The following is an 11,860-nucleotide window of genomic DNA, read 5'->3' on the forward strand; positions in this document are numbered from 1 at the left end:
AATTTTTGTTCTAGCTATGAACATGCATTAATGTGTAAATTTGAGAAACATGTAGAAATTATTTTGCATAATTTGGAAAGAACTATAATGATCAATTTGAAATTCAGATTTTAAAGGATAAGGAACGAAGTTCAAATTCATATTTTTTAGATGGTGTTTGAAATTTTCAAATTTTAACTTCAACCAAATACTTCATTTAATCCCCCCTTCAATTTAAAAATTCTCAAAATTTATCATCCAAATATTATAGTTTACATTGAAGAATTTGAATTGCCTTATATAAAAACATGGATTTAATTTATATAAACGTGTAAAACTTTTTTTTGATTGTTTTACATATCTAACCTATCACATTACCATGATGTAACTTTTTAAGGTTAATTCTTAAAATATCTCTACAAATATCTATTTAGTATGATTTCATTGGATGCATGTAGAATTGCTTATCAATACATAAACATTAATCTCACAATACATTACCTCACAAAATCGACTCATTCAAATACTCAATAAGGGTTTATGTATAGCTTTGCTAAAATGAAAAATTCTAAAATATAATCTAGGTCGAGTTATGGTTAGAACTTAGAGAGGACTAAATATAATATTAATTTCCGAACAAATATATTTTTAATTTAAATGTTAAGCACCCACTCCTCATAAAACAAGAGAATTTTTTATTTTTATTTTTTTAATAAAAAACAAGAGAATGTTTTTTAATTTCACCTATCACTTTTTTCGTTCTAAAAGATTACTTTCTAGTCACTAAACTAGACTATTTAACAAGAAAAACAATTAATTAAAGAGTAAAAATTGACAAGTTTGAAGCAAAAAGAAGTAACAAGAATGGAGAAAGAGGAGCGAAGGAGGATAGCGCAAGTTGAAGTAGCAAAACAAAGATGCATGTGCGTGATTGATTCAATTCAACAATTACCGTCTTCTTCAAACATTACTCACTCCTGCAAACGAACCATCCTCAAATTGGCACGTGCCGACCTCGCTTTTCTCTCCAGACCCTCTTCTTCCTCTCTCAGGTTTCACTCTTTTCTCAATTTCATAATCATTATGCTTTTATTCGCCATTACTTTCATCATTACTTTCAATTAATTCATTTTCTCTAATTTTTACTGTTGTTAGTATGGTGTCTGGTGTCCGTGTCTGTGTCGTCGATGCTTCAATTACATTAAGAATATAAGGGATGTTTTTGTCAATTTCTTCACTTTGATGTAGTTTCTTTTATTTTGTACTATTTTATTTTTAAAGTGAAAATGGAAAATGTTCAAACATGTTTGTCTTCTTGTGTTTGAATCATTTTTTCACCTCTTCTCGAATAGATGTGTGTAACTATTGATGCTTTCTTAATTACGTTGTAATTTACGAGAGCTTCTGTTTATGTGATAATAACAGTGTCAACATTGGGCACCTGGAAGCAGTTGTACATATTCTACAACAGCCTTTCATAAGTGGAGTTTCTAGAGTTTGCAAATCAATCTCAATATCGCCTTCAGTTATTCGTGAAGAGAGACATAAATCTTCGCTTAAAGACATCCATGTTGATGTGGTGTGTATCCTCAACGGGAAGCCTGTGTGGATTATAGTATCTGATAGGAATCCAAAGTACATTTCATGGAATGAGTGTCACAAAAGTAAGGGTTTGAAGCTACGTATTCAACAAGTACTTGCTGCTGCAAACTCCAACTTAACCTTAAGACCTTCCTCGGTTATTATTTTCTTTGCCAATGGGATCTCAAGCAATGTTTATGACAAGCTTCGGGATGAATTCGGGGCATCTGAAATCCAGTTGGAGTTTTCGGTTTTCAGTTCTAATATGTTGGAAGAAACAGAAGGTGACTGGATAAATGTTATCGCGAGATCGTATAGAGATGCACGTGTCCTTGAAATCAACCCTGCTGGTGGCAAGGATGTTGTTCTAAATTTAGGATGTAATATTGAAGGTTTGACTGTGGATTCTTCTCAAGTAGAGGTTTCAGTAGGAAAAGCTGAAACACGGCTGCTTCTTTTGGACGAAAATACGATTAATGGGGGTTCGTCTCAACTTGAGTGCTCAATAGATAAAGCTGAAACTAGACCGCAGCTAATACAAGAGGGTATTGAAAGGAAGTTTGGTGATACATTCTGTTCTGTTATTACGAGAATGAAACTTAGCTCCCTGGACGATTCAAATTCTGAATCGACTGAGACTAGGAATCTTTTAGATGGAAGCGATCTGGTAAATTTTGATACAACAGCTTTGATAGCTTTTGTATCAGGGATTAGTAATGGTGGAACAGAGAAACTTTTGGCCACTCCGGAAATTGAACTGAGACAGCGGTTTAAGGGAAACTTTGACTTTGTGATTGGTCAAGTGAGTTATTGATATTTTTGCCACCTGCTTCGTGTTTTTGATCTTTTGCATGCTTGCACTTATATGGACATGAAAAATTCCAATTATTCACTGAACAATCATTATTTTGTTGTGACACGGATTTGTTTATCTTAAACATCAAAACTTTCAAAATATGAAGACCCAATGATCCATTTTTATTTTTGAAATGATTCTTAGTTTAACATTTGGACTCAAGGGCAATGCAACGTTGTCTTCGTGAATTCCAATTTTTTTATCACCATACTCATCACCCCATCGTTCATATTCTGTTACCAAAGCTTATTAAATTGATGAACTTTTGATCATGAATTTACTCACATCTCCATCCACAGTGACAGGCACAAAAAATACATCATATTCAGTAATTTCAGTTACTCTGTTGATCACATATCCTTCCTATGAACCAGTTTACGAACCTTAATGTTATATGGTGTTTAAGTAAACTATGCAAATTCAATATTTGCATTGCATGTAGTTTTTACATACTATTCTGGTTTTTATCAGCATCAAGTGAATTGACAAAAGCTTTCCTCAATTTTTGTGCTAGATAATGTCTGAACTTCAAAATCCAATCCATGTGGAGTTTGGTAAAGTCCTATGTGGGAAGCTTGGCATAATATGTGAGTGTGTTCTTTCAGAATTTAAGGAGTTGGTACTAATGTGTGGAGGGCCCAATGAGAAACTTAGAGCTGACAAGTTAATAAATTGTCTCAGGTGAGGTTAATGTCCTATTCTTTCTCTATTTGAACCACTTACTTAGTTTTATCTAGAAAGAAAAAACAAGGCAATGTTTTTATTGACAGCATTAGTCTGTAAACTTGGCACAAAGAATGATGTTTCCTCGAAGATTGTAACATCCGCAAACATATAAATACAATGTATAATAGGAGGATAACGGTGATGTCCCTTCTAGACTCGGAAGTCAGGAATACCCAAGAAAGAGACATTTTACATTCTAAGTAGACAATTTATCATGCTTGGGAGAGCAGTGCTGTCAATAGCATCCCTACAGCATAGCAGTGTTGTTAAATGGTGACCATGGCAGAATGCGTGGTGGTTTTTGACAGACAACTGTCATAGGCAATTTTTGAAGGGATGCCCACTATGGTGGCGCCATAGGCCGCAATGGCGTGTTTATATGGTAGATTTTTGGCCTTCCGCATAGACAACATTGTAGCATATCGGAATTTGAACAAATTGCTATTGTTTTGTAATATGTTATTTAGCACAAAGTATTCTCAAATAGAGGCCGTAGTAGCACTCTGGCATAGCAGAATTTGAACAAATACTATTTTCCGTGATCGACATTGTTGTATGGGAGAGATCATTAATAGACGGTAATTAGAATTGCAATAAACAGATGTTTTGCTAAACTCAGTCATAGCACAATAGCATTTATTGATTTTTTAACCTAATCTTGTATGTATTGACACAGTTTCTGTGTAGATGTTATTTATTTTCCAAAGTTGTCAATGCAAAAATAATATTTGCAACATTTGCACTGACAAGCTGGAGAATCACCACAGGGTTGTTCCGGATACTCCTTCAGAACGAATGATGGGCCTCCCAACAACTAGGAAGCTGGCATTAAAAAATAAGATTGTCTTTGGCACTGGTGACTATTATCATGCTCCAACTTTGACGGCAAATATGGCGTTCGTCAGAGCAGTTTCACAAACGGGGATGTCCCTCTCTAGTATTGAACATAGACCAAGGGCCTTGACTGGCGATTAGTTACATTACATGCATTCATACAACTACTGTCAGCATTCACACACAAGAAACTAAGGTAACAAAATCTAATTTCAATTTTATGGGTTTGTCATTTGCCATTTATCAAACTTCAACTGTATAAATATATTGGCAACTGTTGAGTGTGTGTTTAGTTTAATGGAGGTGTAGTAATTATTTGTAGGGGGGTGAAAGTTTTTCCTAGTTGAATAACTGCATGTTTGTGATTATGTCCACTGTTTTGTTTTGATGACTTTGGTAGAATTGAGGCAACAACCTCTGAAAAGGCTCAATGTTTGTTTATTTCACATCAACCTTCCCCCTCCCTCATAGTAAATACCAATATTCTTGTTGGGTTATTTTACTCTAATCTTCACATCAAACTCTGCATACATTGCACTGTCAAAATCAAGCATCTCACTCCGATCACTATTTCGGCTTGAAGACTAGGTAAAAAATAGGAGCAGAAGCAGACTTGGAGACCAACATGTGCACTTACAAAAGAAACTTCTTTTTGGTAATTTTGAGTGCATAGGACATGGCAATGAATGATATGCTACTGCTGCACCTGTAACGCTTTTCTGATCTTGAGGAACCTGGAGGAGCCACCATTGAAGTTGTTGGTGGGGACAGTGCTTCAACCACTACAAGGTGGACCCTTCCCGAGTTTTATCTGCCACAAATACAGAGTGCTTTTACTATCTCCTCTTTTGTTGAGATAATTACTCCCTTTGTTGAAGTGAAGAATGGTGGGAGTACTGTTGTAATGTTGCTGCTCTGTGTACAGATTTCTTTATTTGGCTCAAATGTGAACAAAATTATGGGAGGTGGGTTAAGTGAGTGTCCTTGTATATTTATTTTGTTGTGTATGCCTAACTATACAGTAAAATGTACTTTTGAATATGGTTTTGCTACTTGTTTGCTGCATCTCTTCTATATATGAAACTAAATTGATTTTCAAATCCAATCAGATTGAATTGAGGCAATTCAAATTAAATATTAACTGCATTAATCAAAGGAAGATGTTAACTACCGATCGTTGTTACTTGTCAGGCATGGATAAATATATGATGTATTTAACATATAGCTTGTTTATTTATTGTATTAAATAACATAATTCTTTTCCAGGTTGATAGTTTTCCCAACCTTGAAAATTGTTGATTTCGATCACAACCTAAACTTCAATAAACTGAAAAAAGGACCAAGACAATATCTGAAGTAGGGGTGTTCATGGTTCTAAACTGAATTGGAACTGAACCACATTAATGGATACAATTCAGTTTTTAAAACCACTTTAAAAAAAACTGGTTTATTTTTCAAACCAGTTCCAGTTCGGTTTAAAACCGGTTCTGAACCGGTTTACAGTTTTAAACCGGTTTATTTATTTCGAACCAGTTTCGAACCGATTTACCATTTTAAACCGGTTTTTGCAATCAATTAATCACTCAATTAACCCAACCAAATTTGATTAGCGTTGAAGAGTGCGTGTGAATTTGAACTCTTCAACCCGTTGCAACAAACAACACCACAAACTCAATTCGAAAACCCTACTCATCCCAAATTCAATGTCACCGGCTCCGATGCACTTACCTTCTCCGATCAACTCAGATGACACAACTCCACATTCTCCTCTCCCCTTTGCTCCTTTCAACGCCGACGCCGTCAATCCTCCTACCGCCGCAACCGCACGTGGAAGGTCGAAGCCGAGACTTGTCAAACTCAGGAAGCAATCAGCGTCACAAACCGCAAGGTCTAAGACCAGAACCACCGCCACCGCAGTTGAAAATGAAGGTTCTGGTTCCGGTTTCAATCCTTTTCGCTCCGATCAGGTAAGTGAGGGTTTTGTGTTTAGTGCTAGAAATGTGCTAGAAATCTGATTTATGCAATATATCAGATTGGAAGACCAGTGGTGTTAATTTTGTTCTCGGGATGTTAAACATTTTGCAGATAATTTTATTTTATTTTTTAAAAAAAGTTCTTAAATTCAAACCGGTTCTGAACCGGATTTAAACTGCACTGGAACTGGTTTGAAAAAGTGGTTCAGTTCAAAACTGTTTGAAATGGTTCAGTCCAAAACAGGGTTGGATGCAGTTTGGTTCATAGTTTGGTGCAGTTAACTGAATTGTTTGAACACCCCTAATCTGAAGAACAAATTATTCTAATTATAATTTGAATGAGAATCAATACACAATTATTTTTTTGACAAGTACACAATTATGAAGGCTGCTATTTGCACGCCCACATTTTTTTTTACACACCAACTGTTAAAAATAGTATGAGGGAGAAGCGGGACGGAAGGGGATTGGGGAGAGATTCCGTGATCCAACTCGCAAACACACCATTATGAAATTTCATTTCTGAGACAAATATTTTGGAAAGGAGTACCAAAAAATAGTGGGGGTGCAAATAGCAACCCCAAAGTTTAAAGCTAATCAGCTACTTCAGTAATTCTCTCCTTTAAAGACAGAAACAAGCCAAAGGAATTATCTTGGCATGTGGATAACACAACGAAGACACTTTCCTTCTTTCATGAGATTGAAAGCTTTGTTAATTTCATCAAATGACAAATTGTGTGTTATGTAGTCATCAATCTGGATTTCCTGCATATTTATTTATCATAACGTTAGTCAATATTTTTTATTTTTAATAAACACTGCCTAAGCAATAAAAATCCACAAGGAGTAAAGCACATGAAGCAAGTAACCTGAAAAGGGAAATGATATTTTGATGAAGTAGACATTGTCATGTGTTACCATAAAGTAAAAATATATAAAATCATGCTTAGATAAAGGATGTATTATAGGTATTGTCACTTTACCTTGTTCACATACTTCTCTACTAATGAAGGAAGATCAGTTTTAGGTTTCCATCCTCCAAATAAAGATCCTTTTAAAGTTCTTCCTGTCAGGAATAGTCCATAATGAGCTGACATCTCAGGCTTCACCTTTGGCACACCTAGTGTTACAGTCAAACCCCATCCCTATTGGAAACAAGGAAAGATAGAATAAAATTCAAGTCAAACCCTATTTCGATAAACAACTAAATAAGTGCTTATGTATAAACTACTTCTATAACAAAATATGAACTAAAGTCAAACTGTTTTTCATATAATAAAGTCAAACTATTTCTATAACAAAACATGACTTGAGGGATATAGATAGGGTATTACATCACAGCATGATTGCAATGCAGTGGTTATCATATCAGTGTCGCCTGCACATTCAAAACAGAAATCTGCTCCACCGTCAGTAATGCGCTTAATAACCTGAAATTTTCAACACACAAATGGTTGCATTGTTATTTATAGCTTATGTGCAATTGTGCGTGTGATCAAGCCATATACTTTTGATAGTCATATATTACAAGTATATAAGATTATTTGTAAAGGTGAAATTGGAAATTTTGTTATGAGACGACTCATCAACCTGCGGGATAGGTTCTTTGTACAAACTCGGATCAACAACTTCTGTAATCCCAAAAGATTTAGCTGCGTCGTATAAATGAACAAGACAACAAACAGTAACTCGAGATTATGAGCCGTTTTAAGGTTTAAAAATAAACTCTGAGAAATTCGGAGAACCGATTATGTTACCATTTTCACACTTCTGTGGATTGTTGTCAACACCAATTATTCTAGATGCACCCCTTAGTTTGGCCCCTTGTGCAACCTATTGAACAAGAAAGTTATGATTTAGAAAAGGTTATAGCATTCATCGATGGAGAAGATTATAAGGATCTCAAGAGCACAGCAAAATTTATATTTTAATTTATCAAGATATGAATTCTCTTTGTGCCTTTGAGGTCCTCATCAGAAGATAAGATAGATATAGTTGTTGAGTACTTGGACTTACAGAAAGGCCAACAGTTCCAAGACCAAATATAACGACTGTTGATCCTTTTGACACATCGGCAACATTCCATGCTGCACCTAGACCTAATGTTAGTAATGCAATGAGTCACATAATCAACAACAATGAATTCATCACATTAGAATTTCAATGCCCTCCATTGAGAAAAATGTCCTAAAATAATAAGTATCACTTTATGTTGTCAATGTAATATTAACAACTATTCGTGTGTGATACATAGTACAAGTTGTATTGAAATACTACTATGCAAATTACAATGACAATGGTTAGCAACTAATAGTTAATAGTGATCGTTTTGTAGAATTGTTATACTGTTTCACTTAATCACATACAACTTTTCGTGTGAGATAACTTAAAAGGCCACTCAATATAAGACGAAGGGATTACTAGAGTTTCCTTAAACCTTAACTTTCATTTCCTTATAGTTAATAATAAACACGTGAAAGTTGGAAATATTTACCTGCAGAAACACCACAGCTAAGAATGCATATTTTCTCAAGAGGTACATGAGGACTGACTTTCACTGCACATCCAGAATGAACAACTGTGTATTCACTAAAACTTGAAACACCGCAATAATGATAAACAGGCTTCCCTTTTACTGTAAATCTTGTCTTTTGATCACTATGCATTAAACCCTTTCTTTCCAATCCCAAAACTTGACAAATATTAGTTTTTCCTGATTTGCACAGCCGGCATGACATACATTCTCCAATGAAAACTGTTAACACATGGTCCCCTTCTTTGAATTCAGTCACTCCTAGCCCTACACTCTCAACAATCCTGCAAAAACCATTACACTATATTCAACGTCTACTATAGAAAATTACACCTTTTGTAATAATTTGGTTAAAGTCATGTCTATGATGCTACGATCATGGTTCTGAATTGAGGTTACGATTATGTTGTGAAACTTGATAGTACAGCAAAATACAGGCAAATGCAGCCAATGTGCAGCAATTGCATTTGCAGACCGCAATTTAGAGCTATGGCTAGTTGGCTACAACTATCCCATTCTCATGCATATACATCACTGTCTAACATCAGTAACATTCAGCTGTGCTTCTGCTGCGCCCTAACATTTTTTATAGACCTGGATTGCCTACAGTCATAGTGCTGGAATCGTTGGACGAAAATCAGACGATTCTTATTTTAAACTCGGTAAATCAGATTTCAAACGTGAGTCATCTGATCTTTATCCAATGATTCAAACGAATCTATTGTAGTGTGTGATATTTTGATTGCAAGGAATCCACTCCTTAGTTTATCACTGTCACTCTAACTGAGCTTTGGTTTGTAAGTATTTAATCTAATGCTCAATTCATACTAGCTTATTATGAAACTCCAAAAAGGACAAATTCTTATTATGATCTTCAAACAATATAACCAAAGGATCACTAGTGACACATTGTTTAAATAATCCAACAATAAAACAGTAAGTTTAGATTACCCAGATGCTTCATGACCAAATATGCGAGGAAATATGGCCTGCATATAAAAACACCTTATGTTACATGTTAGTTTCTTAATTCCATATAATCTATGAAGTAACGTAGACATCAGACCCGACAGTAACACTGAAACGTTAACATCGACAATAATTCGGTGTCTGACACACCTTTAATCTGATGTGCCGGTGCTCCATAGTTAATCATTAATAATGTTAAACAAAACGTTGATTGGCACATACATTTCCTCAGATTAAAAAGAAAAGGATAATGTTATCCAATTACATCTCACAAAGGACTAATTGTATGATGACAGGACAATGTCTATAGGAACAACTAATTGGAAATTCATGACATTGAAAATAATAAAATAGGAGACAAAAAGTAAAAAGAGCAGGATACAATGATATAGTTTAATTTTGATACATTGTCAGCCTATAAAATTTTACACCGTTTATGTGTGACTTTAGAAATAGTTATGATTAAGTTTTTTTTTTTGAATGACAATGGTTATGATTAAGTTCATATCCTTTCTTAACAATTTGACAATTATGATTGATTAACATTGTAAAAATATTTACATTGAATGTGGTATTTGATCTACCAATATATATCAAGGATTACTTACACATTGAACGTGTATATTAATTAAATCTATAATGATAAAGTAAGAGACTTACATGAGTTTCCCAAGCAGAAAGATCACTACGACAAAGAGAGGTGGAAACAACCTTAATCCTAATCTCCAATGGTTGGGGAGGACTGACTTCCACTTCCTCCATTACCAATGCCTCTCCAGCTCCCCATGCCACTGCAGCTGTTTGTTTGTTTCATAAACAATGGACATAGTCATACTCATACTCATACTCATACATACATACATACTTACATAGATATCAAAACAAATATTGAAAGATAAAAAAAATAAAAATACCAAAAGGAAATGGTAACTGCACTCACCTTTGCAGGTTATGACTTGAGGGGTTGATGATGATGATGCCATGTTGGATGTTTCTGTCCAAGAAGAAAAGAAGAAGTAAAATGCAGTTAAAGTCAAGAGAACTTAAATTGTTGTTGTTGGTAGTAGTGGTGGTGGTAGGTTCCTCCATCTGGTAGTGGTAGGTGGAGAAAATAAAAATGGTCTAAAATATATCAAATCTCAATTAATTCATATTATTGTTATGATATCATTTAATTTATTTAGATTATATTCTTAAAAGTTTATTTTACTTTTATGACACAATTTAATGAAGTACTATATTTCATTATTTTGGAGAAACCAATTTTTTTTTTATTAAATAAGATGACTATCTTCAAAGGTTTGATCTAGTGGTAAAAAGACAGACATTGAATCTAAAAGTCTTCAATTTGAATTTCGTTGGTGCATTTGAAAGAAAGTAAATAAAATTACTTTTGCAAATGTTTCTCGTCTTTCCTACCTTGAATTGGAGCATCATCTATCACCCTAAATTTTTGTAAATAATAATAATAAAAAAAAACCATTTTTGTATAAAAAAAAAACAAAAAGGTCTTGTTAACCGGTGCCTCCGGGACACGGGTTAAGGAATCTATTAATAGAATTTTCTGTCTTGAAAATGTAAACTGTCGCTTTTTATTAAATAATAATTACATTACTTTTTAATAAAAACTTACTTCATTTGGTGCTTAACCAATGCCCCGGCCCTCGGGGGCACCGGTTAACATTCTCCAAAACAAAAAACAAAAAAACAAGTTAGTGTTTGGTTTGAGTAGTTGGCTGTTGGGTAAATGGAGAAGGAAAACAAAACACACATTTTCCATCGTTTGAACATACACTTTCAACATTTGAACATACTCCTTCCGGACACATTTATAAGCAAAAAATTACTTTTCAAATTCATCGAATACCTAATGTATTTGGTCTATAATATATACCAAATACATTAAGTATTCAATGATCCTAAAAATTAATGTTTTGCTTATAAATGTGACCGGAGGGAGTACACTTGAAACATGATTTTTTTTAGCAATTTTGCCAATGCTCTGAAAATTGGATTCATTTTGGGATTAGCAAAAAAGTAGGCTATAGTACAGAAAGAACAAAAATGAGAGAAAAGCCTTTGCATTGAAAAACATTTCTTTTTCCATTTTCTGTTTTAACTTTTAATTATAAAACTTTTTCTCAAGCCAATCAGTACAAAAAGTATGACTGAAAATGGAGATAGAAAGAAAGGAGAGTAAAAAGGGTGGAAAAAAGGAGAAAAAAAAAAAGTGAAGAAACAAGAATTGAATGTCCTAAATTGTTATAAAACAGGTAAGTTATGTTTTTTTTTGGAAGGTAGGTTATGTCTTACTTGGATTAAAAATAATAATTTCATAAAAAATTAAAAACTAAAAAAATAATAATAAATAAAAGAATACCCACGGAAAAGAATAAATTACAACATCAC

The 11,860-nt window shown here is 34.0% G+C and overlaps 2 protein-coding genes across 3 annotated transcripts; one reads left to right on the forward strand and one right to left on the reverse strand.

The window, feature by feature from the left end:
• The first annotated feature begins 815 nt into the window (after positions 1-815).
• On the forward strand, positions 816-5,081 carry LOC146917121 (uncharacterized). 2 transcript variants are annotated; one of them, XM_085718912.1, is made up of 5 exons: positions 816-1,031; positions 1,405-2,362; positions 2,931-3,097; positions 3,910-4,172; positions 4,377-5,081. In XM_085718912.1, exons 1-4 carry the CDS (start codon positions 844-846, stop codon positions 4,115-4,117), a joined length of 1,521 nt encoding a protein of 506 aa, XP_085575038.1. In that variant the 5' UTR covers positions 816-843; the 3' UTR covers positions 4,118-4,172; positions 4,377-5,081. The 2 variants fall into 2 exon arrangements, with proteins under 2 accessions (XP_085575038.1, XP_085575037.1); XM_085718911.1 differs by having other exon boundaries at positions 4,560-5,081.
• Positions 5,082-6,254: 1,173 nt separating this feature from the next.
• On the reverse strand, positions 6,255-10,469 carry LOC146917122 (GroES-like zinc-binding dehydrogenase family protein). The gene is made up of 10 exons (XM_085718913.1): positions 10,392-10,469; positions 10,112-10,248; positions 9,434-9,471; positions 8,444-8,766; positions 7,966-8,048; positions 7,707-7,782; positions 7,540-7,601; positions 7,284-7,379; positions 6,933-7,094; positions 6,255-6,714 (listed from the first exon to the last, which is right to left on the reverse strand). The coding sequence occupies exons 1-10, from the start codon at positions 10,432-10,434 to the stop codon at positions 6,598-6,600; spliced, it is 1,137 nt and encodes a 378-aa protein (XP_085575039.1). The 5' UTR covers positions 10,435-10,469; the 3' UTR covers positions 6,255-6,597.
• Positions 10,470-11,860: the final 1,391 nt, after the last annotated feature.

The sequence above is a fragment of the Medicago sativa genome, chromosome 6 (assembly GCF_051527215.1).
Source record: "Medicago sativa cultivar Bolivia chromosome 6, Bolivia_mono, whole genome shotgun sequence".
Taxonomy (NCBI): Eukaryota; Viridiplantae; Streptophyta; class Magnoliopsida; order Fabales; family Fabaceae; genus Medicago; species Medicago sativa.

Coding starts and splice junctions, on each gene's coding strand:
- LOC146917121 (XM_085718912.1), top strand. CDS start 844: ATGGAGAAAGAGGAGCGAAGGAGGATAGCGCAAGTTGAAGTAGCAAAA. Junction 1,032..1,404: donor CCCTCTTCTTCCTCTCTCAG/GTTTCACTCTTT, acceptor TGATAATAACAG/TGTCAACATTGGGCACCTGG. Junction 3,098..3,909: donor AAGTTAATAAATTGTCTCAG/GTGAGGTTAATG, acceptor GAATCACCACAG/GGTTGTTCCGGATACTCCTT.
- LOC146917122 (XM_085718913.1), bottom strand. CDS start 10,434: ATGGCATCATCATCATCAACCCCTCAAGTCATAACCTGCAAAG. Junction 10,249..10,391: donor TCAAGTCATAACCTGCAAAG/GTGAGTGCAGTT, acceptor ACAAACAAACAG/CTGCAGTGGCATGGGGAGCT. Junction 8,767..9,433: donor TTTGGTCATGAAGCATCTGG/GTAATCTAAACT, acceptor TGGTTTTTGCAG/GATTGTTGAGAGTGTAGGGC.